The sequence below is a fragment of the Martes martes genome, assembly GCF_963455335.1.
Source record: "Martes martes genome assembly, chromosome: 1".
NCBI classification, from domain to species: Eukaryota; Metazoa; Chordata; class Mammalia; order Carnivora; family Mustelidae; genus Martes; species Martes martes.
In genome coordinates this window covers 65,381,590-65,408,107 of record NC_137888.1, presented here as the reverse complement: position 1 = coordinate 65,408,107, position 26,518 = coordinate 65,381,590, and the positions used below count along the sequence as shown (strand labels likewise).

The 26,518-nt window shown below is 36.6% G+C and overlaps 1 protein-coding gene across 2 annotated transcripts in view; it reads left to right on the top strand.

The window, feature by feature from the left end:
• The window catches only part of GSK3B (glycogen synthase kinase 3 beta), a 210,069-nt gene that overhangs the window by 82,689 nt on the left and 100,862 nt on the right, over positions 1 to 26,518 (top strand). For both annotated transcript variants that reach the window (XM_080807994.1, XM_080807993.1), the window contains exon 3: positions 20,541 to 20,624. In XM_080807994.1, coding sequence (XP_080664120.1) covers positions 20,541 to 20,624 — 84 coding nt within the window. The remainder of the gene's footprint in view (positions 1 to 20,540; positions 20,625 to 26,518) is intronic.

The window sequence follows — 26,518 nt, the reverse complement described above, 5'->3', positions numbered from 1 at the left end:
TCTTTTTTAAATTCATTTTTAAGTTAGTATTTATTTTTAAAAATTGAGATATAATTGACATATAACATTGTGTAAGTTCTCTTTCTGTTGCTATATTTAAGCCATTGATGTTTAAAGAGATTAATGATATAGTTGGATCATATTTTTGCCATATTTGTTACTGTTTCTATTTGTTGTCCTTGTTTCTTCTTTTTTCTTCCTCTCTTTTTCTGCTTTATCTATTTTTAGTTGAGCATTTTATATGATCCTGTTTTTCTCTTCCTTCACAGTATCTATTACACTTTTTAAAACCTTTTTCAGTGGTTGTAGTTGAGTCTACAGTGTACATTTATAATTTTTTGAAGTGTGCTTTCAAGTGACTATACTCTCTCATGGATAATGCACTTACCTTATGACAGAATATTTCCATTTTCTGCTTTTCATTCCATATAACACTGCTGTCATTATTTTCACTAATCCATAACCTATAATCACTGAATACAATATCACTGTTATTATTTTGAACGGTTGCTGCTAGATCATTCAATTCTCTAGTGTTTTTTCTTTCTTTACATAGATAACAGATTTCTTTTTTTTTTTTTAAAGATTTTATTTATTTGACAGAGATCACAAGTAGGCAGAGAGGCAGGCAGAGAGAGAGGAAGGGAAGCAGGCTCCCTGCTGAGCAGAGAGCCTGATGCGGGGCTCGATCCCAGGACCCTGAGATCATGACCTGAGCTGAAGGCAGAGGCCTTAACCCACTGAGCCATCCAGGCGCCCCAGATAACAGATTTCTTGCCTATGTCATTTTCCATCTTTCTGATGAATTTTTTATTTTTAATATTTCTTGGATGGCAGGTCTACTGTTGATGAAGTCTGTTAATTTTTGTTTTCTGAGAAAGTCTCAAATTCTCCTTCACATTTGAAGAATAACTTTACTGGATGCAGAATTCTAGATTGGTTTTTTTTTCTTTCAACATTTTATTTATTATTATTATTATTTTTAAAGATTTTATTTATTTATTTGACAGAGACAGACACAGTAGGAGGGGGAACAAAAGCAGGAGGAGTGGGAGAGGGAGAAGCAGGCTTCCCGCTGAGCAGGGAGCCTGATGCAGGACTCAAACCCAGGACCTGGGATCATGACCTGAGCTGAAGGCAGAAGCTTCATGACTGAGCCACCCAGGCGCCCCTTTTCTTTCAACATTTTAAATATTTTACTTCACTCTCCTTGTTTGCATGGCCTATGAAGAGAAGTTCAATGTAATTTTTACCTTTACCTCTCTATGAGAAAGGTTTTTTTCCCCCTCTTCTGGCTTCATTCAAGATTTCTTCTTTGTCTTTGATCTTTTGCATTTTGAATATGATATGCCTAGATACAGTTTTTTTGGTATTAATCCTCTCTTATTATGTCTTTTGAGCTTCCTGCACGTGTGGTTTGGTATCTGACCTTAATTCTCAGTTGTTGCTTCCAATGCTTTTTCTGTTCCTTTCTCTTTTCTCCTTGTGGCATTCCCATTATGCATATGTTACAACTTTTATAATTGCCTTAATAGTTCTTGGATATTCTCTTCTTTTTCGTTTTGTTTTTTGTTGTTGTTGTTGTTTTTATTTGTTTTGTTTTTGTTTTCTCTTTGCTTTTCAGTGTTAGAAATTTCTGTTGACATTTCTTTAGGCTTACTGATTCTCTCCTTGGCCATGTCCAGTGTATTGATCAGTCCATCAAAAGTATTGCTAATTTCTGTTATAGTGGCTTTGATTTCTAGCATTTACTTTTAAATCCTTTTAGTTTCATCTCTCTCAGCTTACATTACCTGTTTTTGTGTGTTACCCATTTTCCATTAGAGCCTTTAGTGTATTAATCAGTTGTTTAAAATTCCTAGTCTGATAATTTCAACATCCCCACTATATTTCAGTAGTTCTGATGCCTGCTATGTGTGTTCTTCACACTTTGATTTTCGTCTTTTACTGTTCTTTGTAATTTTGCATTAAAAGCTGGATATGATATATTCAGTAAATGTTACTTAGGTAATAGACCTTTATTTTGAGTTATGTTTATCTGGCAGGAGTCAGACTGTGTTTGTTGTAGCTGTAGATGTCAGCTGTAGGTGTCAGAAGCTGAAATTTAGTCTGGTGTGCCATGTTTTGGATTTCCTGAGAGTCTTATTAAATAAATTCTGAGACATGCATTTCTTTCCATTGTATTTCCCCATTATTGTAGAGGAATCTATTGACCTGGTGGTAAGGTGTGGCAGGAGGAAAAATGTTCTGTAGTCTTAAAATCAGGTCTGAGTCTCCTAATGAGCCTGTGCTATGGGCTTGACCTTTATAAGTGCTTTTCAGTTTTTTGTCCATCTTCCTCCCTCATAGGCGAGATAAGAAGACTAGACGGGGCTGGAGTTTTATATCTCCGTTCTTAAACATGGAGAGCTAGATGAGGTTAGAATTGGGTATTTCTTCCCCCCCAGTTCAGTTACCTTTGGTAGAATAGTTTTCCTTGAGGGTAGGTGGTAAGAACAGAATAAGTACTCTGGGCCTGTTTATAAACTACTTCTCTCATCTGCTTCCTGCAGGTTTTTCCTAGATCTTCACTTTAAGGATCTGGTAGAGATCTTAGAGATAAAGCTGAGAAATGCATGGGGTGTCTCTCTCTTGAACTTTTAACTCCCAGACTTGTTCATACTGCTTCTATGTCAATTACAGTTTAAGTTTTTCTCTACGGGTACTGGCTCTTTAGGCAATTTCTGCTCCTGGGCTTCTGTTCCAATAAGCTGTGATTCTGTGTATCTACCCATCTGTCTCTAGTTTTTAGGGCAGCAGTTTGCCATGTGACCTCAGTTTTTTGGTGGATTTAAGGAGAGTTGTTGATTTTTCAGTTTGTTCAGCTCTTTTTTTGTTGTGAAGATGAGAGGGATGACTCACAAGCTCCTTACATACTAGACTAGAAACCAGAAGTCCTTCCTTCGCTCATTTTATTTGTCTTTTTATTGTTGAGTAGAGTTCTTTATTCTGGATACAGATCCCTTTTCAAATAAATGACTAACAAATATTTTCTTCAGTGGGTCGGGTAGTTGGTAGAAGCCTTGTTAGCCACAGCAAAGATTTTGGCTTTAAATCTCTTCAAAGTGGGGAGCCAGTGGAGTTTGTAAGCAGAGAAATCCCATTATCTATCTTATATTTTAAAATGCAAGGTCACTCTGACTACGTAAGATCACTCTGCCTGCTTTGTTAAATATAGATGTAAGGTCAACAGAGGGAAGCCGAAAGACCATATAGCTGAGCAGAGGTATGCTGAAAGACTTACACTAGAGAGGAGTGAGAAATGATCATTTCTTGGAGAGACGCACACCCCCCCCACACACACTTATTTTTATATTGAGATAATTGTAAATACACCTGAAGTTGTAAGAAATAATACAGAGATCCCATGTATCCTTTGCCCAGTTTCCCTCAGTGGTAGTAACATCTTGCAAAATTATAGTGCAATGTCACAACCAGAATATTGACATTAATATAATCCACCAGTCTGGTTGAGATTTCCCCACTTACACTTGTACTCATTTGTGTGTGTGTATATGCGCGTGTGTACACTTTTATGCAGTTTTATTACATATGTAGTTTTATGTATTCACTAGAACAGTTCCTTCATCACAAGGATCCTCATGTTGCCCTTTTATAACCATAACAATTTATCTTCCTGCCATTCCTGCACTCTTAACCCCTAGTTTAAACCCTTGCAATAAACAGTAACCTGTTCCCCTTATCTGTAATTCTGTTATTTCAAGAATGTTGAAATGGAATCAAATACACATGTAACCTTTTGGGATTGGCTTTATTTGCTCAGCACAAGTAGCTGGAGATTGATTAAAATTGTTGCATATATCAATAAATAGTTTTTTTCTTTTTTTGAGTAGGATTTCATAGTGTGGTATACTATGGTTTGTTTATCCATTTACCTGTTGAACGACATCTGGTAGCTATTCTGAATAATACAGCTATGAACATTTATTTATAGGTTTTTGTGTGAACATAAATTTCCATTTCAGTAGGGTAAATGCCTAAGATTTCAATTGCTGGAATCTTGGAGAAACACACACACACACACACACACACACACACACACACTCTCTCTCTCTCTCTGTCTTTTAAGATTTTATTTTTAAGTAATCCAAAGTGGGGCTCAAACTCACAAGAGTCGCATGCTCTACTGGCAGAGCCAGCCATGTGACCTTTGGATATATTTTGAAGGTGGAACCAACGGTATTTCTTGACAGATTGAATGTGAGGTTGGAGAAAGAAGATTCAAGATTTCAAAATTTTTGACCTACACAGTTGGAAGAGTCGAATGATCAATAATTGAGATATAGGATATGAGTGGAGCAGGTTTAAGGAAGATCAGGAGTTTAGCTCATGACATGTCAAATTGAGATATATGTTAGAAGAACTGACATGTAGTTAGTTGGCTGAAAGATTCTGGAGTACACAGGAGAGATCTAGTCTGGGGATATAAAACTGGGAATCATCAGCCTTTAAAGTCCTGAGACTGGAAGAGATCATAGAGGTAGTTGAAAAGAGGTGAGACCCCAAGTTCTGTCTATTCCGTTATTTAGAAAATAGAGAGATTAGAAAGAACTAGTAAAAGAAACAGTGAATTTAGCCAGGGAGGAAGGAAAAATTGTGGAGAAAGCATTTCATTTTATTTCTTTTTCTTTTCTTTTTTTTTTTTGAGAAAGCATTTCAAAGAGTGACCAACTGATCATCTCTTTTTGTGGAAATCATAATTTATAGCATATAGGCACAATCCCTATAGTAGCCTGAGTTTTTAGTTGGATTGTATTCTGGTGGTATATAGGATGATATGTCTCCTTTCTGGTTTCTTCTTAGCGAGGAAGAGGTGTTTTTTTGTTTGTTTTTGTTTTTGTTTTTGTTTTTGTTTTGAGTTTTTGTTCATGTATTCAGAAAAGCTAATGGTCCCAGGGAGGAGTTGCTAGTTAATATGTAACTTACTGTGTACGCTTTCATGAAAAAGCTTTTTAAATGTAATGAAGAAGTGTTCTTTATCTTTTCAAAACTCTCACATCATTTTTTTAAAGATTTTTTTAAAAATTTAATTATTTGACAGAGAGAGAGAATACAAGCAGGGTAGCAGCAGAGGGAGAGGGAGAAGCAGGCTCCCCAGTGAGCAGGGAGCCAGATGCAGGGCTTGATCTCAGGACTCTGGGATCATGACCTGAGCTGAAGGCAGCCGCGTAACCGACTGAGCCACCCAGGTGCCCCCCCACATCCTTTTCTTTTTTTTTGGATACCTCTAAAGGCACTTAACATTTTCTGTTATGTGGTATCATTATTGGATACTTGTGTACTTGTCTTCTTTTGAATTGTAAGTGGTTTCAGTACGGAGGTCCTGCTTTATTGTCACTGTATTCCTCAAGCATATAGTAATAAATGAAGTTGATGTAATTGAGTTACATCTTGTTGTGGTAGTTAAGAGTATGGGTTTAGGAATCTGACACACCTGGTTTAAATCTTGTCCCTGCTCTTTGACCGCAAATTTCTTAACCTCACTATGCCTTCACCCCCTTTCTAAGTGGGGATTGATACTGTTGCCTACTTAAATGGTTCATGGAGAGGATTTAATGAAGTCAGGAAGATAAAGCTCTTAGCAGGATACCTGGTTCTTGATTTTCATTAATCCTGTAGTTGTTGGCACCATCACTGTTATGCTAATAATAATATTTCAATGATACAGGGTTGAAGCAGTGTTGCATTTAAGTTAGATTTGACTTAACATGCTCAGGCCTTTGAAAACTGAGCCTTTAAGAACCCTTATTTTTATATTTATATCACTCCATATTAGCTGGCTGGGAATAGGAGTCCTTTAGGCTCTCAGGCATCCTTTCGGTTTCCCATTACTTTTCCCTTTCTGTGCTGAGCAAGTTGTTTGTGGGACTGATTGGGAAAATTTGCATGCATGAATCCTGTTTATTATTCCTATAAATTTGGGATTTCTTTGTAGAAAATTTTAAGCCTGCCTGAGCAGTATGTATTTTATAACTATAATTCACAATTTAAGTTTTTATTTATATACTATCTAATTACAGTAATGTAAAAGAAAAATGTTATTGTGTATTTCCAGAACATTAGTTGATATTAGAAAGTCCACTCTGTATATGATATATGTAAGAAATATGTTTTTTAATATCTATGTATAGTAAGTGCGAAAGAGATTGAATATATAAGGAACTTTCTGTCCTTGGCTTCTAGAGCAGGAGATTGCACACTGTGCACATGTTGCCTATTTTTGTAAATAAAGTTTTATTGGAACATAGGCATGCCTATTCCTTTACATATTTTGTTGACTGCTTTTCCACCATAACTGTAGAATTAAGTAATTGCAACAGAGACTATGGCCTGCAAGCCAAAGTAGTTATAATCTGGCCCTTTATAGAAAATGTTTGTTGACCCTTAATATAGGTTATTATTTTAGTGGCTCATCTTTTACATGCTTGCTCATTCTGTTTCTCTTCTATGATTCTTTTTCATCTGTCTGCCTATATGTTGATATTCTTCAGGATCGTCTTGAGAATGTCTTACCTGTCTTGGGGCTTTTGTGACAGCACGGTCCAGATTATACTGCCTGACCAGTTTATTAGTGTCCTTTATAGACTTCTCTGCTGCTGGAGACTCTGGCTACTTCTTTTTCGTAATTTACAGGCAATTTTATCTATTCCTATGGTTTCAAGAACCAGCTAGACCTCTTGCTAGAGGATAAGATGAACGTATTATATTGCTTTCTGGACTTTTCCATCTGTGTCCTTCAGTCATTTCAGTAAACATGTCCCAAACTGAACTCATTCCTTTCTTCTTCCAAAACAGCTTCCTAGGCCAGTGAACTCTACTGTCATGTTAATAGTCACATGAGTCAGAAGCTTGATAGTATCACTCCCCTTCCTTCCAGTTACCAAACCTATAGCAGCAGGTGATCAAATAACTGTTGATCTGCCTCTCAGTTAATCTCTCATTCTCTTGCATCTATCTTTACTTTTTCTACCTCAGTGCAGCTCCTGGTTTAATTTGTCTTCTCTTCCTTAAAAATTTTTTTTTCAGAACCAGTGATCTTCCCAAAACAAATCTCTTGCTTAGAGCAGATCAGTGGTTCCTTATGACTTCTTAGACTTTCCACCGCCCCTTTCCAGGATTTTTCAAGGTACTAGTAAGCAAATTTTTCTTAGGTCCAATCCCCATTTACCTGTAGCACTTTCCAAGTGAGCTAGAGTTTTCACTTGTGTTGTAATTGTTGGGTTGGCTTACCCATTAGAATATGAAATATTTAAGGACTATGAATTTCTATACACTCAGAGTCCTGGCTCTGACACATAGTTGCCTTCAAAATAATTATTATATACGTGAAGTTATTTTGAGATACTTTAGCCAATTGCAGGGTCCGAACTTACTGTGTAATCAAAGATTTAGAGAGGGATTAAACAATTTTTCAGTCCTAATGTGATTACAAAGGTTGGGTGATGGAACTCTGGATGATCTTTTTTTTTTTTTTTAAGATTTTATTTATTTATTTAGAGAGAGAGAGCAGCATGTGCACATAAATAGAGAGTGTTGGGGAGGGAGAGAACCTTAAGCAGACTCTGCTGAATGTGAGCCCGAACGGAGGCTTGATCTTACGACCCTGAGATAATGACCCAAGCCAAAACTAAGAGTCGTTCTTTGAGGCAAAACCTTTGAAGTCAGTGCTATTTTACTATATTTTATGAAAGTGGAGCTTTCTATGGTAGGAAAGATCAACAGAATGAAATTTGGTGAAGAAGAAAAGATGATGATAGCCACAGGCTGCCTATCATATGTCCACAGTATTATTACTTGCTGGTTGTTACTTCACCTGAAAGTTAGCTTTTCCTTTAATGAACTTTATATAAGGGTGCATTAAGTACCCTTTTGGGAATCCCTTGACTCAATGCTTTTTAGCTTCTGGAAGTTTTTGTTTTCCTCTTCTTTTGAAGTGTGATGTGTCAAATGATGTCAAAATGAACATAACCTCTGTCTATTTAGAATATGATAGGGGCGCCTGGGTGGCTCATTGGGTTAAGCCTCTGCCTTTGGCTCAGGTCATGGTTTCAGAGTCCTGGGATCGAGCACTGCATTGGGCTCTCTGCTCAGCAGGGAGCCTGCTTCCCCCTCTCTCTCTGCCTGCCTCTCTGCCTACTTGTCAAATAAATAAATAAAATCTCTCTGTCAAATAAATAAATAAATCTTTAAAAAAAAAGATGATATATGTTAATGACTATTGCTTAAACTAAAAGGATAATTTTTCCTTTAAATGTGGCTTTCAGGTTTTCTTATATGGGTGTGGTATTTATTCCATCTTGAGCAGTTACTTTATTTTTTTAGATGGGAATGGTAAATAAGAATTTAGTTTACCAATAACTTTTTATCTTTTTTTTTTTAAAAGATTTTATTTATTTATTTGACAGACAAGAGATCACAAGTAGAGAGGCTGGCAGAGAGAGAGAGAGAGGAGGAAGCAGGCTCCCTGCTGAGCAGACAGCCCGATGCGGGGCTTGATCCCAGGACCCTGGAATCATGACCTGAGCCGAAGGCAGAGGCTTTAATCCACTGAGCCACCCACGCGCCCCTTATCTTTTCTATATTGGAAAAAATTGTGTTTATATAGACAAGTTATTTTTCTACAATGGATTTTAAGTTATTAACTATGATCCTATAGTACAAAATACATTTTATATTGCAAACCAGTGCACAGCAAAATAATGGAAATAAGTTTGGTTAAAAAGTCCGTAGTTCTGTTATATTAAAGTTCTTATTCCCTTCTCTTCTCCTTACCACCCCCTTCTCAATCCTGATTGGCTGAACCCATAATTTGGAAAATACTGGTCTGTAGCAAGTTGTAAGATAGAAGCAGTTACAGAAACGGAATTTATTCTATGAAAGACAGTAACCAGAGTATTGAGAGCTCTGCAGCTGATATAGGAAGATAAAAAATTCAGCTTTTCCTGTTAAGGCACTTATATAGTAAGTTAGTTGGACATGCGGGGTGTGTGTGTGTGTGTGTGTTTCTCTATAGTCACTGCAATGTAATATCTGCTTTCTATAAGGTACTTTTTGAAAAGTGTTCTTTTATATAACAGCACTGAAATATAGTTTGCAAAAATAAAAAGAGCCAAGAGAGTATATAATAAATTCCAAAATATTTCAAGGTGCAGCAGGAATTTAGAGATCAGAGATTAGTGAGTTGGAACAGCTGGGGATGGCCTTGTGAAAGAGGTGGGAGTTAAATAGGAACTTTAAAGATGGGTAGAATGTGTGTAGGTGGGAGGAAGGGTGTAAACATTCCAGTGATGGTGTAATCAGTGGCTTAGAATTGGGGATGAAATAATATGGTCAGAAAGAGTGAGAAGTGGAATCTAGTTGTGATCATATTGGTTATGAGTGGAAGATAGGATGAAGCTAGTAAGAAGGAACTAAAACATGAAGTGATTTAGACTTTATCTGGTAGGACATGGGAGAATCTCTAGCTCTCAGAATTTACTTTGCTAATAACATTACCACTCCAGGTATCTTTTGGTTGCTGTTTGCATGGTGTATCTTTTCCCATCCTTTTACCTTCAACCTGTTTGTGTCTTTGAATCTAAAGTATATTTACTGTAGAAAAAATGTAGCTGGAGTTTTCTTTCTTATCCAGTCTGACTATCTCTGCTTTTGATTGTGTGCTTAGTTAATTACATACTATGTAGTTTTTGTTAGGATTGGAATTACCTGTGCCATGGTCCTCTTTGTTCTGTTTCTCTCTCATGTTTTTGTTCCTTTGTTTGCATGTATTGCCTTCATTTTTTAAGGTACCATTGTGGGTCCAGGGTTGATTTTTTTTTTTTTTAAGCATTACAGAAATTACTTTCTTAGTGGTTACTTTAGGAATTACAGTGTACATTTCAGTTTATATGTCTGCTTCAGGTTACACTAGCTTAATTCCAGTAAAACATAGCACCCTTTCACCAGTACAGCTTCATTTTCCCATCCCTCTTTTCCTGCCATTATTGTCACGTGTGTTACATCTATTTATGTTATAAACCAATTCATACACTATTACTGTAATTGCTTTATTTAATATATGTATTTAGTGAAATTAAGGGAAGAAAAGAAAAAATATATTTATAGTCTTTATATTTTCTTAATTATATTTACCATTTCTGGTGCTCTCATTTCTCCTTGTGGATCAAATTATCTCCTGATGTCATTTCTTTTCAGTCTGAGAAACTTGCATCAGTATTTCTTAAAGTCAGGTCTTCTACTATAGAATATTCTCCACTTAAAAATAAATTGGGGTGGGGGGTAGGTTGCCTGGGTGGCTTGCTTGGTTAAACGTCTGCTTTCAGCCCATGTCACAATCCTGGGGTCCTGGGTTAGCGCCCTACATTGTTGTACTCCTTGCTTACGGGGAACCTACTTCTCCATTTCCCTCTGCCACTCCCCTGCTTGTGCGTGCGCTCTCTTTCTTTCTCTCTCTCTCGAATGAATACATAAAATCTTAAAAAAAAAGAATAAATCTGGGAATGTATTTTTCCTGTCACATTTGAAGAATAATTTTTCTGTATGTAGCGTTCTTGGTTGACAGGATTTTTAGTTTTTTTGTTTGTTTTGTTTTTTTTTAAGATTTTTACTCATTTGAGAGAGAGAGAGAGTGTGTGCGCGCACAAGCAGGGGGAGAGGGAGAAGCAGAGTGCCTGCTGAACTGGGAGTCTGACATGGGGCTGGATCCCAGGACCTGGAGATCGTGACCAGAGCCTAGGGCAGATGCTTTAACCATTTGAGCCACCCAGGTGTGTCAGGATTTTTAAGTTTTATTCTATCTTATTTTTTTGCCTCCTGGCATTCATCAGTCTGATGATTAATCAGCTATTTATTGCATTATTTTTCCCATGTATGTTATAAACCATTTTTTGTTACCGTTTTCATGATTTTTTTCTTTGTGGCTTCAGTTCAAAAGTTATGTGCCTAGATGTGGATCGCTTTGTATTTATCCTTTTGGGGTTCATTTAGCTTAGGGTTCATTAAGTTTTGTGGTCAGTAGATTAGTGTTTTTCATCAAATTTTAGGAGTTTTCAGCAGTTATTTCTTCGAATTTTTTCTTTTTTCTTTTTCCTTTTTTTTTTTTTTTTGATGTTGCCCTTATACATATGTTGGTAGGTGTGCTATTATCCCATATGAGGCCTCTGAGGCCCTGTTCATTTTTCCGCAGTCTCTTTTTTCCCTTTGTTTTTTCAATTGGATAATTTATTTCTTTGTTTTTAAGTTCACAGATTTTTTTTTAAAGATTATTTATTTATTTATTTGACAGAGATCACAAGTAGGCAGAGAGGCAAGCAGAGAAAGGGGGAAGCAGGCTCCCTGCTGAGCAGAGAGCCTGCTGCGGGGCTCGATCCCAGGACCCTGGGATCAGGACCTGAGCCGAAGGCAGAGGCTTTAACCCACTGAGCTACCCAGGTGCCCCTTGTTCACAGATTTTTTAAAAAATATCATCTCATATCTTGAGTCTTTCACTTTGTTACACTTTTCAACTCTAGTGTTTCCAAGTTTCAAAAGTATTTAAAAGTATTTCTTTATTTGAAATTTTCTACTTGTGTAATTGTATTTTTCTTTAATTTTTAATTTTTAATATATGATTTCCCTTAACTCTTTGAACATATTTATTCTATATTTTAAAAGTTTCCTGATTTTATATTGATATAATTGATATATAACATAGTGTTTGTTTAAGGTGTACAGTATGTTCATTTGATGTATTTATATATTGCAAACTGATTACCGCCATACCATTAATGTCACACCTTATAATTACCATTTCTTTTTGTGATGAGAACATGTAAGCAACTTTGCAACTTTGAAATGTAAGGTATGATGTTACTAACTGTATTCACCATGGTGTATAGGTAAGATTCTCAGGACTTATCCATGTTATAACTAGAAGTTTGTACTCTGACCAACATCTCTTTTCCCCTCTCTCCAGCCCCTGGTGACAACCCTTCTAGTATCTTTGTATGAGTTTGGGTTTTTAGATTCCACATATAAATGATATATAGCATTTGTCTTTCTTTTCTGATTTATTTCACTTAGCATAATGACCTCAAGGTTCATCCATGTTGCAAACGTCAGAATGTCCTTCTTCTGGCTGAATGATATCTATCTATATCAAATTTTCTTTATCCATTCATCTGTTGATAGACACTTAGGTTGTTTCCCTGTCTTGGCTATTGTGAGTGATGCTGCAGTGAATATGGGAGTACAGGTAACTCCTCAAAATAATGATTTAAGTGTAATTGGTGGATCACAGTAGTTCTATCTTTAATATTTTGAAGAACCTCCATACTGTTTTTCTTAGTAGCTGCATCAGTTTAATTTCCTACCACCAGTACACAAAGTTCCCTTTTCTCTACATCCTCATCACCACTTTATCTCTTATCTTTTTGATGATAGCCATTCTAACACGTGTGAAATGATATCTCATTTTGATTTTGATTTGCATTTCCCTGATGATTAGTGATGTTGGATACTTTTTCATTACCTATTGGCTATTTGTATGTGTTCTTAGGAAAAATGTCTATTTGGGTCTTTGCCCAGTTTTTAATTGGCTTGTTTTTTGTTTGTTTGTTTGCTGTTGAGTCATGTGAATTCTTTATATATTTTAGATATTAACCCCTATCTCATATATGATTTGAAAATATTTTCTCCCATTACATACTCCCATTGCTGCCTTTCATTTTGTTGCTGATTTTATTTTCTGTGCAAAAGCTTTTTAATTTGATGTAGTTCCACTTGTTTATTTTTGCTGTTGTTGCCTTTGCTTTTGTTGTCAAATTTAAAATAATCATTGTCAAGACTTGTGCCAGGAAGCTTACGACTCCCTCTGTTTTCTTTTAGGAGTTTTGTGGTTTCAGGTCCTTATGTTTTTCAATAGAATAGCTACTTTGTATTCTTGTCTGCTAAATATAACAGCTGTGTCTACCCAGCGTCACTTTCTATTAGCTGCTTTTTTTTTTTTTAACCTAAGAGTAGGGTCAGCTCTATCTGTTGTCTGTATGTCTCACATTTTCTTTTATCTTTTCTTCCTTTTAAAAAAACTTTTAAATATTTTTACGGTTGGACATTCAGATAATATATTGTAGCAACTCTGAATTCTGATTTTTTTAAAATCTTCTGAAGGTTGTTATTTTGGGATGTTCCTTTTTTTTTTCTTTTTTTGTAACTTACCTGCATCTAATCTGTAGAATCTTTTTACTTTTACAGTTTGAAATGCCTATATTCTGTGTTAATTTTTTTATTCTAATTTCGGTTTTTTAGCCTGATATTTTTCACAGGCTGACCATGTCTGTATATTTTAGTGGGCAGTCTGTTATGGTTAGAGACTGTGCTCAAACATCTTAAGTTTATAAGGCTTCCATCATTTTTTGATGATTCTGTACATGGGTGGGGGTGTCCATTTAAAATTTGGCCTCTCTTTCTAGAGAGGAAGAGACACACACACACAACAAGCGGGGGGAAGGAGGGAGAAGCAGACTCCCCGCTGAGCAGGGAGCCTGATGCGGGGCTCTATCCCAGGATCCTGGGATCAGGACCCAAGGCAAAGGCAGGCACTTAAATGACTGAGCCAACCAGGTGCCCCAAAATTTGGCCAGTTTTTAAGTTGGCCTCAGCTTTTACTTTGTCTGAGGCCCTGTTGGATTTTCCCTGCATATGTACACAACTTTTCAGTCAACCAGGAATATGTAGAGAGCTTATTTATCCCCTTTGTGCCTCTCATGTCCAGGATCTCCCTGTTAAATTTTTTAGTGTTCTGCCAAGTCTGTCATTTTCCCCAGCTGGGACTTTATCCTCAGGGTAATAGAGCTGTGAGCTTTCTCACTTTGTTTCCTATCAGATTTATTATTTTTACTGCTAGTGCCACTGGACATGGGTTTTTCTGTCTTTACTAAGAGAATGGTAGCCCCCTCTCTAGGCAAAATTCCTGGTTTTCCTGCCCTGATAAAACTGCCTCAGTCTCTGAGCTGGGCAGCATTGGTTGGAGATGGTAGCTTCCCCTGGCAAAAAGGTCACTGATCCCTACTGTCCTGCCTGCTGTGTCTAGCAGCTTTTTTTAAAGAGTGAATGCTACTTGATATGTTGTTGCCTTTGATTTATTTCCAGAGCCTTGAAATGGTTGTTTCTACAGTGTAGTCCTTTTTTTTTTTTTTTAAAGATTTGTTTATTTTGAGAGAGGGAGAGAGAGAGCTTGTGTCTGCTTGTGCTAGGGGGAGCGGGTGAGGGGCAGAGGGAGAGAGAGAATCTCAAGCAGACTCCCTGCTGAGTGAGGAGCCCTACCCAGAGCTGGATCTCAGGACCTCAGGATCTGAACTAAGAGTCAGATAACTTAACTGACTAAGCCACCCAGATACCCCTACAGTGTTGTCCTTTTTATAGGTGTTTTAAGGGGGAACGGATTTGCCAATCTCTTTATTCCACTATAGCTGGAAATATTGCCCTTTTGAAACTTTCTGACTTCTTACTCCTTTCCCCCATGTCTTCTAGGCCCAGTTTAATTCACTCTAGTCAAACTTTTGTTAGCGCTGTTCTACTGAAGGCACTTTTTTATAAGAGTCACTGGCATCCTGCATTTACCCTTTCCAATTACCAGTTTTCTGCTTTCATCTCAGTCAGCCTTTCAGCAGCTTTCAACATAAATGGTCACTGCCTTTTTCTGAAAGCATTTTTGTTTTGTTTTGTTTTTATAATTAATTTTTTATTAACATATAATATATTATTAGCCCCAGGGGTATAGGTCTGTGAATCACCAGGTTTATACACTTCACAGCACTCACCATAGCACATACCTTCCCCAATGTCCATAACCCCACCACCCTCTCCCGACCCCCCTCCCCCCGGCAACCCTCAGTTTGTTTTGTGACATTAAGAGTCTGTTATGGTTTGTCTCCCTCTTGATCCCACCTTGTTTAATTTTTCTTTTCCCACCCCCAAACCTCCCACGTTGCATCTCAACTTCCTTATATCCGGGAGATCATATGATAAATTTCTTCCTCTGACTTTTTTTGCTGAGCATAATACCCTCTAGTTCTATCCACGTCGTCGCAAATGGCAAGATTTCATTTCTTTTGATGGCTGCATAGTATTCCTGTGTGTGTGTGTGTGTGTGTGTGTGTGTGTGTGTGTGTATACACCACATCTTCTTTATCCATTCATCTGTTGATGGACATCTAGGTTCTTTCCATAGTTTGGCTATTGTGGACATTGCTGCTATAAACATTTGGGTGCATGTGCCCCTTCGGATCACTACATTTGTATCTTTAGGGTAAATACCCAGTACTGCGATTGCTGGGTCGTAGGGTAGCTCTATTTCCAATTTTTTGAGGAACCTCCATGCTGTTTTCCAGAGAGGTTGCACCAGCTTGCATTCCCACCAACAGTGTAGGAGGGTTCCCCTTTCTCCGCATCCTCACCAGCATCTGTCATTTCCTGACTTGTTAATTTTAGCCATTCTCATTGATGTGAGGTAGTATCTCATTGTTGTTTTGATTTGTATTTCCTTGATGTCAAGTGATGTGGAGCACTTTTTCATGTGTCTGTTGGCCATCTGGATATCTTCTTTGCAGAAATGTCTGTTCATGTCCTCTGCCCATTTCTAGATTGGATTATTTGTTCTTTGGGTATTGAGTTTGATAAGTTCTTTATAGATTTTTGGATAGTAGCCCTTTATCTGATATGTCATTTGCATATCTTCTCCCATTTTGCAATATCTTCTCCCATTTTGCCAGTTGCCTTTTGGTTTTGTTAACTGTTTCCTTTGCCGTGCAAAAGCTTTTGATCTGGATAAAGTCCCAATAGTTCATTTTTGCCCTTGTTTCCCTTGCCTTTGGCAATGTTCCTAGGAAGAAGTTGCTGCGGCTGAGGTCGAAGAGGTTGCTGCCCGTGTTCTCTTCAAGGATTTTGATGGATTCCTTTCTCACATTGAGGTCCTTCATCCATTTTGAGTCTATTTTCGTGTGTGGTATAAGGAAATGGTCCAGTTTCATTTTTCTGCATGTGGCTGTCCAGTTTTCCCAACACCATTTGTTGAAGAGGCTTTTTTCCATTGGACATTCTTTCCTGCTTTGTTGAAGATTAGTTGACCATAGAGTTGAGGGTCTATTTCTGAGCTCTCTATTCTGTTCCACTGATCTATGTGTCTGTTTTTGTGCCAGTACCACCCTGTCTTGATGATGATAGCTTTGTAATAGAGCTTGAAGTCTGGAATTGTGATGCCACCAACTTTGACTTTCTTTTTTTGGTATTCCTCTGGCTATTCGAGGTCTTTTCTGGTTCCATATAAACTTTAGGATTATTTGTTCCATTTCTTTGAAAAAAAAAGGATGGGATTTTGATAGGGATTGCATTAAATGTGTAGATTGCTTTAGGTAGCATAGACGTTTTCATAATATTTGTTCTTCCAATCCATGAGCATGGAACATTTTCCATTTCTTTGTGATTTCCTCAATTTCTTTCATGAGTACTTTATAGTTTTTTGAGTATAGATTCTTTGCCTCTTTGGTTAGGTTTATTCCTAGGTATCTTATGATTTTGGGTGCAATTGTAAATGGGATTGACTCTTTAATTTCTCTTTCTTCTGTCTTCTTATTGGTGTACAGAAATGCAACTGATTTCTGTGCATTGATTTTATATCCTGACACTTTACTGAATTCCTGTATAAGTTCTAGTAGATTTGGAGTGGAGTCTCTTGGGTTTTCCACATATAGTATCATATCATCTGCAAAGAGTGGTAGTTTGACTTCTTTGCCGATTTGGATGCCTTTGATTTCTTTTTATTGTCTGATTGCTGAGGCTAGGACTTCTAGTACTATGTTGAATAGCAGTGGTGATAATGGACATCCCTGTCGTGTTCCTGACCTTAGTGGAAAAGCTCTCAGTTTTTCTCCATTAAGAATGATATTCGTAGTCGGTTTCTGAAAACGTTTTTTAATTTGCTTGAAAGATAACATTCTCTCCTGTTTTTCGTCCTACTTCATTACTTTTCCATGTGATCTGCTCCTTCTCATACCTCTGAATATTTATTTATGTATTTTGATCTCAGTATCTTCCCTAGGTGATACCATTGGGTTCCCTTGCTTTAAGGCCCCCCCCCTTTGTTAAAAAGATTTTATTTATTTATTTGACAGAGAGAGAGACAGCGAGAGAGGAAGCACAAGCAGAGGGAGTGGAAGATGGAGAAGCATGCTTTCCACTGAGTAGGGAACCTGATGCAGAGCTCAATCCCAGGACCCTGGGATCATGACCCAAGCTGATGGCAGATGCTTAATGACTGAGCCACCCATGTTACCCTTAAGTTCCCTTTTTGAAGATGACTCCCAGATGTATATTTCTGGCTTCAACAACTTCTTCCTTGAGCCTCACAGTATTTTCACTTGGATGGCCAGTAAATATTTGAAACTTAATAGATGGAAAACAGAACTCTTGAACCACTTTCTCCATCAAATTTATTCTCTTCGGTTTTTAGAATGATCCTTTAAAAAGGGTAAATCAGATTATGTCATTTTCCTGATCAAAATGACTTTGGCTTTCCTTTACATTTAGTATGAAACTCAGTTTCTTACTGTGATTAAAAGAGTTTATAGACATACCCCCTGCTTACCTTCTCTGAGCTTCTCTTCCTTTACTCAGTCACAGCTATTCCTTGATATTACCTATCCACCTCTTTTTACATTTGGAGGTTTCTATAAACTACAGTGCTCTTCTCACATATCTTCACATGGTTATTATCATATCATTCAGTTTTGTGTTCAGATCTTACCCCTTTATGAGGTGTGTTCTGACTTCCCTATCCAAAATACAGCTCCTTGTCTGTATCATGCTCTGTCTCCTTAAGCTACGTGAAAATATATTCCTTCTTCCTCACTCTCCTCCATAGACTGTAAGTTTCATGAAGGTAGGTACTTGCTCTTGTTCACAGCCATATCCTTAACATTACGAAAAATGCCTGGCATAGTATAGGTGCACAGTATTTGTAGAATAAAAGTGTTTTGTGTAGAATTAGTATGTCATTAGTGAATTAATAAAGAATGACTAAGTAGCAGTGGCTAGGCTTGTGATAGTTGTATATTTAAATGCATTCAGGCATTAACTTTGTTGGCCCAGTGTTGATATGATTAATACTTATAAATGTTGCTCTATGAAATTTATATTTTAGACCTTTTAGGGAATTTGAAGATGAGAAAAATTAAGACTTTAAAAAGGAATAGAATATATCAAAAGAGTAAGGGTGGATGAATATTTAGGTCCATGTATTTGCTTCACTTATGCGTTCTTTCTGGTAAAAGATGGTATTCATAAACTTACACAGCTTCTGTTATCTGAGAATTTAATAGTTCTCTTTTATAACTTGGTTAATGAGTCTGGAAAATGGCTTATTTTAACATAGTTGGCTATGTTGAAAAACAATCTTAAAAGCCATCTTAATATCTTGAGAGTCTTAGCTTACTAGCAGTTATTCCACAAAACTAGCTATGTAGATGTGAACTGGCAAAGTATAGATATACTTCCCAACTCAGCATCAGTTTAAAATGCAAACAGACCCAGTTTTTAAATTGGTGAAGTTTGTGTTCTCTGTCAACAGTTAAAACTTAGAATGTGACTTCCGTTATCTTTATTAAAGCAATTATACTGTACTGAGTTTTTTTGTTTATTGCTTCAGCTATAGACATTTTATAACAAGTAATGGGATGAAAGATTGATGTTCTATAAAATAAATGTTTTCTTATTTTTAAAAAAAGATTTATTTATTTATTTAAAAGAGAGCACAAGTGGAGGGAAGGGGAGAGGGAGAGAGAGAATCCTTAGGTAGCCTCCCCACTGAGTGTGGATCCTGACATGGGGCTCCATTCCAGGACTCTGAGATTGTGACCTGAGCTGGTATCAAGAGTCAACTGCTTAACCAACTGAGCCACCCAGGTGTACCTATAAAAGAATTTCAAATATCACTGTACATGAACCCGGCTCTCACAGCCAATTTAAAGGGATAGAGGAGAGTCCCTTCGAGTTTCCAATTTTCCCGAGGTGACATGCTAGAACAATCGTAGAGCCAGTTGGAAGTTTCTAGAGGAGGATAAACATTTGCATATTTCTAGTATCATCTTCTAAGAACTGGAACCCACTCTGCTGTAGGACAGTTCTGCTTATTAAGCTCCTCATCTGCTGTGCAATCTCCAGCCCCTCTTTTTTTGGAGGAGGGGCCCTTCTTTTTCTAACCATAAAGCATTTTTCCTTCCAGATTCCCAGGTATATAACTGTATGTTTTTTAGCTCTCCCAAAATTGTAATTTTATATTTCCGTGCATATAGCCAGTACTTTGTAATATTTTCTCTGTGTTATGTAATTTGGCCTTTATTTATTAGATTTCTGATAACCAAGTATATTTTTGGAATTTATCTTCTTTGTTAATATATACTCTTCACATTTATTACTGCAAAGAAAGGCATCATATTTAATGCTTTCTTTTCATGAAGAATGAACATAACTTTGAAATTCCCCAAAGGAAAAAATTAATTGTGTGGTCTATAAATTTATCAGGACTGTACAATTTCTAACATGCATATTTTAACTTAGCAACTAGCCCTTCTTTTGGGCTCTCGGATTTTTTTTTTTTTTTTAACTGTACCTTGGAAGATAGTAGGGCTTGTAAGAGCTCTTTGCACCCAAATTCACTTGTTTAGTGAGAAGTTTGATTTTTATTATAGTTGCAGTAGATTACAGTAGTGGTAGCTTATTCCATCTATCTCTTAACATCCTGTACACGTTGCTTCTCAAGCTATTAGTGGTGAAATACTAATTTTAAAAATTTCCAGTTCATCAAAGACTGATATTTTTGTAAAATACAGTACAAATCAGTTACTAGAAAAGTAGAATTAAAAAAAATACAAAGTATAGGCCCCAATCTTTATTATAAGATTCACAGATATGAAATCTTATATCAAATTTCTATAAAACATTTTAAGCACTTATTCTCAATTCTGTGTTTGTCTTATTTCAGAGTAGTAGAAAGTAGTAGACTAATAACATAGACTAGTGAAAAACAGGTTGCAGGTCAGCATTGGTCTATAGACCATACTTTTTATTTTGTTTAAATTTTGTTATTTTTTACCTTAAATTTTAACTGAAGTATAGCTGGCATATAATATTAAGTTTAGGTGTGCAATGTAGGTGCTTCAGCGGTTATGAAATTCTCACCATGATAAGTGTATTACTGTATTATAGACTATATTCCTTATGCCCTACTTTTCATCCCTATGACTTATTTATTTTACAGTGGGCAGTTTGTGCCTCTCATTCCCCTTCACCTATTTTGTCCAGGCCCCCACCCCCTAGACCATACTTTTTAGTAACATATCCATAGCCTGCTCTTTGTAGTGTTTAATGTTATGAGTTCTTCGAATCTTAGTCACTATGGTTAATAGTATTTATCCTTTAAAAAATATTTTCATGTGTTTCCTTTTCAGAACCGAGAGCTCCAAATCATGAGAAAGCTAGATCACTGTAACATAGTCCGATTGCGTTATTTCTTCTACTCAAGTGGTGAGAAGGTAGGTCTTGCAGAAAGTGTGTACTGAATATTATGATAGACTTGTTATTTTTCTAAAATTAGTCATCATTCTCTACTACATCTCCCACCCTAGCCCAACTAGCAGAACAGTTTTGCTAATTGAATGGAAGAATTCTAAAACACAGGCCCTAGTGATTCTGAACTTAAGATATAATCACTGAATATCATTAGTCATATCAGAAATTATTTATGAAATAATAAAGGGAATGAATTTTTAAGAATTTTCTTTTTTAGAATATTTGTCTTTAGTTCTTTATATATATGTATATATATATTAAACTCTCTGTGTTCCTTAGGTGCTTCTGGAGCCCCATGATAGTTCCACCTGCTTATTAGAGAGTGGAAAATTATGTCATTTTAAGTGGAAGTATTGGAGGAAAAGGGGAAACAGGAAGACTTTGGTAGGACTAGAATGAGACTTAAACACTGGGAGGCAAGTTTAACCTATCTTTGGTGAGGGAAAAAGTTAGAAAGGTGTAATATTACAAAGCTTGTTGTAAGGGCCACTATTTATGATCACATTTAATTTTGTGAAAGCGAAGGATAATTAAAGGAGACTTTGTGCTGTGCATCCCCGGCCCTTTTGGTCTTTCTGTTCATATGATGACAGTAACTATAACTAACATCATTGTGCTTACTGGAGTTTGGAAGCACAAAAAATCAGTTTCTTCTGTTTTACTTGCTTAATTCTGCCTGTTCACACTCTCTTCTTCCCAGATTCAATATTTTCCTTACTTTCTACTTCACTGGTTTGGGGTGAGAGGGCAGGGCAAATAATAAATTACTTAATCTTTTTGGCTAAACAAATATGACTTTGGAGAAGACCAATTGATATTTTGGACCTCATTTCTGGTATATACTGTCTAAAGTTCCTAGATCCATAATTCCTCTTGATTTCTAAGCACAGTATTTTTTTTACTTCATATAACTATTTCCCAGTGTACCAGTGTTTAACCATTTTCCATTAAGTTTTATTTAGATTATTTCCTTAGAAGTTCTTTTTTTCATGTCAAAGCCTGTAATATGGGAAGGTTCCTTTGTATTAAGCCACAATTGTGATATACCTCCTGTGGATACATAAATGTTAAATATTTGAATGTATTTGTGTCAGTCATAGCTAATGTTTTAGCAACCATAATTAGCAAATTGTCTCCTTAGTGACTGTTGTTTCTCAGGTGCTTATATTAGGGAGTATAAGTTCTTGTAAGTATTTGAGCCCTTTTGTTTCTAAAGCCAGTTACGAGGTTCATGCTACCTTTTTTTTTAACCTAGCAAACTGCCTGTTATGTCTTTAATCTTATCTATTCTGACATCTTTACTTTTTCCTGTCCCTTCCCAAATAAAATTATGGACCATCTGTTATGTTCACAGCACTCTTATAATGGAATTTTGCATCCTCATGACTTTTCTTATTAGATGCTAGACATTATAATACCCCAGGGAGGAAAGTAAAGGTCAGAATTACTTGTTCCATGAACCACTAGATTACATGGAGATTGGTTTGCAAAGGACTCCTTATAAACATTTTCTCATGATTACTTTATTTATATAGCTTTCCCTATACAGCAGTGTTTAGTATTTTACAAATATTAACTCATTTAATGCTTAAGAAGATAAAGAGCAGAAAAGGAAGAATGTCAAACTTTTAAATATAAGGCTCTATTTGTGGCAGCATCAAAAGGTTGACCTATCTGGTTTTGGTCTGGTGAAAGCCTTGTTCACAGTCTGCCCTCACCCTCACTTAATCCTGCCTCAGGAGTGACAGTGGACTGTTATCCGAATACCACAGAGGATGGATTTCCCTCCCTGCTGCTGCTCAGAGCTGCTTATTATCATAAATGGTCTTACAGATAAAGAGCAATTGAGAAGTCATTAAGGGAGATTAACCAGGAGGACGCTGAACCTCTGTTATAAAAAAGAAATGTACTTTCTAATGTTTTATTTATCTCAGAAACTTTCTCTTGAGCTTTGTAAATTTTCCAAAGTGAAAAAAAAAGTTCCTCTTAGTTTTGGATAGCTTCATTAAAAATAATTAAAAAAAAAAGAAAGAAAAGTTGTGATATAGGGCTGAAGATAATGATCCTTCTTCCTTAACAAAAAATGAAGGTTTTCTGAAGATATGCAGAAATACACCGGTTCAGAACCTCCCATAATCTTTTAGCCACCAAAAAGATGATTTCTTCTTGCCCTACTCATGATCTCCACTTCTATTCTTCTGAATTGTTCTGGCAGGGCTAACATCACTCATGAGACCAGATAGTAATTTAATATGTCCCATATGAGAAGAGAGGTTCTTCTCTCAGGTTGAGAACTCAGGTTTATAGTTATCAGTTCTAACTCTTAAGAGTCCTGAGAGTGAACTTATAACTGCCTTTTAGAAAAGGATCTAAATATTTTAGGGAATTCTTACAAATTTTTAAAGATGATTTCTCTCTGAATATGACAGTCCTATATTGGATAGGCATTTTTTCTAACAGAAGCATTATGTACTACCTATGTGTATATATTAGAAGAGTTTGGGGGAAGATATAATAATAGTTCAAGATGTCTCTGGGACATGCAAATAGAAATCCCCATGAGACAGATACATGTATGATTTCATAGGTGGTAGTGGTAGCTGACAGTGGAGGGTGGGTGCTAAGTAGAGAAAGGGTATTGACAAGGTTGGGCTGATAGAGTGTGTAGCCATGTGGTAGAACTCTTAGGAGTTCTGGGATGAGGGAGAGGGGATGTTTGAGACCAGGACAGTAAAGAGCCAACAGCTTGCCAAGTACTGCCTTCTGGTCCTAGAATGTGAGAATAGTCTTCATTTGGGAGAACTGCAAGGAAGCCAGTGCCTTTGGGTAGGTCCTTTGTCTAGGACAAAGCAGTAAAAACAACAAAAAACAACAATAAAAAAAAACCTCTGTGAAGAGACTGGGATTAAATACTCCATGAAGAGTTTTTCTTCAGGGTGCTAGAGAGCTCAGGGGAACATTTGGACAAGACATCAGTGGTCAGAACATAAGCCTAAAGGAGATGTGAGCAGGCAATTAGGGGAACGATTTTAGAAATTGTGAGGATGAAAAAGAGAAGAATTCAGTGTTTCAGGATTATAAGGGTGAAAGACTTGGTTGATGTATATGGAAGCATTTCATAACTCTCTTATTGTTGTCCTCATCTCTCCCTCTCTACCGTTTTCTCAGTCTCTTCTGTTCCTTTTGTCTCTGTCTACTTTCTGGGTTTCTGCTTCCTTACTCTGGGCTCTGGGTCTCTATCTTTCCATCTCTGGGGTTCTGTCCCTCTCTTGGTTTGTGTCACCTGCTCAGATTTCTTTTCCCTCTTCAACTCTGATACCTGTCTGTCTGTCTCTTTCTCTCTCTCTCATTTAATTACTATATGGATTTCAATCTCACCCCTCTTTTGTTGGGTTTCTACCCATCTTTCTTTGAATATCTGATCCTTCTGAGTCTCTATGGATTCTCATCTGTCCTGAGCCTTCTTCATTCTCTTTCTTGGCCTTCCTTTCTTTCTCTCTTTCTTTCTTTTTTTTGCCTCTATTACTCCCTTTTTGGAAAATTTTAAAGAAGAAAAAATTTTACTCACTATCCTGACTTTTGACTTCTACTCTCTTCCTTCCCTCCTTCTCTTCTCTTCTCTCGTTTTCTTTCCTTTCCTATTCTTTTCATTTCTTTTCTTTTCCTTTCCTTTCCTCTTTTCTGCTTTCTTTCCTATCTCATTTCATTTGTACATGTTACATAGTTGTATGAATAATTATTTATAACCATATAAACTTTGAAGATCTCATAAAACTTTCTGTATTGCCTCATAGTATTTGTAGTTATTGACTATACAGTATTCCATTGAATTGTTGAACTGCATAATACTCCCTAAGTATTCCTCCACTGTGCTACCCCAGGGCTTCATCATAATTTTTATCTATAAGCACTTTTCAGCTCTGGGTGAAGTTAGAGTAGGATTACTGCAATATTTGGCAAATATTTCCACTGACCACAGTTTGACTGAAAGGTTACGTCTGTTTTGGTAAAATTTTCTTTATTTTGCTCCACCCTGCCATTTTAAAGACTATTTTTCTTTAGCAATTGTTTAGCATATAACTGGGGAAAAGACTGTCCATAGTAACTAAAAGAAGGGGGAATTAAGTCAGGACAGAGAGCAGAGGTGTGACCTAATTAGTCTTAGTCATAGTCATCTGGTTGGAATTATTAGTGTTTGCTGTAGTAACTAGAGCATCAGGTAGTCAATCAGTATACTTGAGATTACTCAGTAGGCTTTAACTCTGATTTAGTTCAGAAGAAGTAGCACTCTTTGTCCTTGACCGGACAAAAATGGGGATTTTTGAATGTTTTATAAGTCTAGGCTTATGATACTTTCGTGAATTTGTGTTTTTTCATTATCGGTATTTGATAGTAGAAGCTACTTTGCCCCTAAATAAAATTTTATGAAGAACCCTATCCTATAAAAAGAACAGGTAGAAAACAAAGTTGCTTTGGTTGAAACTAGGGTATGGGACCAGCTAACGTTGTCTTTCCTGAGTTGCACCTCACCTCTGTAGAACCCTAGGAGTCTGAAGGACGGACATAGTATGTATACCACATTGTGTCTTTACAGGAGACTCAAATTTTATTTGATTTTTTTTTTTTTAGAAAAATTTCTGTAAGTAACCTTACATGTGAAAATATTTTACCTGTAAAATATTAGATCGGTAAAATCAAAGATTGGTAATTTGAATAATAAAGAAATTAATTAGATTGTAAAATCATAGATTGGTAATTTGAATAATAAAGAAATAGCCTTCCTTAAAAAAAATCTCTCCCTCTACTTGCATGAGAGGCAGTTTAAATAGCAAGGATGACAAATTGATTTCATTCTTCATACCAACTTTGCTCTATTGATAGTAACTGTGTAGAGGGCTGTGTATAGAAGGAAAGGATTCTACCACTGCTTCTGGGATCAGAGAGGAGAGTGCTGTGCTTTATTATGCCTGTTTGTCACTAGCCCTGGAGAGGAAAGGGTAGGGGTGAATCTCTTCTGAAAATTTAAAAACTCTGGCTTTGTAAAGGGGTTTACATCCCAGTTCTGCCACTTGGTAGCAGTGTGACTAGGCAAGATATTTACCTTTCTAAGCCTTTTTCCCCTTCTCACCTGTACAGTAAGGATTTTGTAAGAAAAAAAGTATAATAATGTTTAGGTGCTTTATCGTGGCACTTGGCATATAATTAACACTTAATAAACATTAACTTACTGGGACGCCTGGGTGGCTCAGTTGGTTAAGCCGCTGCCTTCAGCTCAGGTCATGATCCCAGGGTCCTGGGATCGAGTCCCACATCGGGCTCCTTGCTCAGCAGGGAACCTGCTTCTCTCGCTGCCTCTGCCTGCCTCTCTGCCTGCTTGTGTGTACTCTCTCTCTCTGACAAATAAATAAATAAAATCTTTAAAAAAAATAAAAAAATAAAAAAATAAACATTAACTTACTACTTTGCAAATTATAATTTAATAGTAGCAAATATATTGCACTTGCTATGCATCAGATATTGCTCTCAGCACTTTACATGTACTTTATAACTCACTTAAACCTTATAGCCACCCAGTGAAGAATGGGTACTGTTATTATCCCCCATTTTATAGAAGAAACTGAGGCACTTGCAGTTAAGTAAGCTACCTGAGAGTCATAGAGCTACTGAGTCCATTCTAGGCAATCTTTCTCCAGGGTCTGTATAGTATGCTGTACTATGTAGTGTAGAATGTCCTTTTCTGCAGGATCAGTGTATTAGACATGTAGCATTTAAAAATATCTCAATAATAATTGCCAAACGAAGAGGTTGTACAGTGTCTATTTTGGAGAATTTTTAGAAAAGAATAAATAGCCTTTGT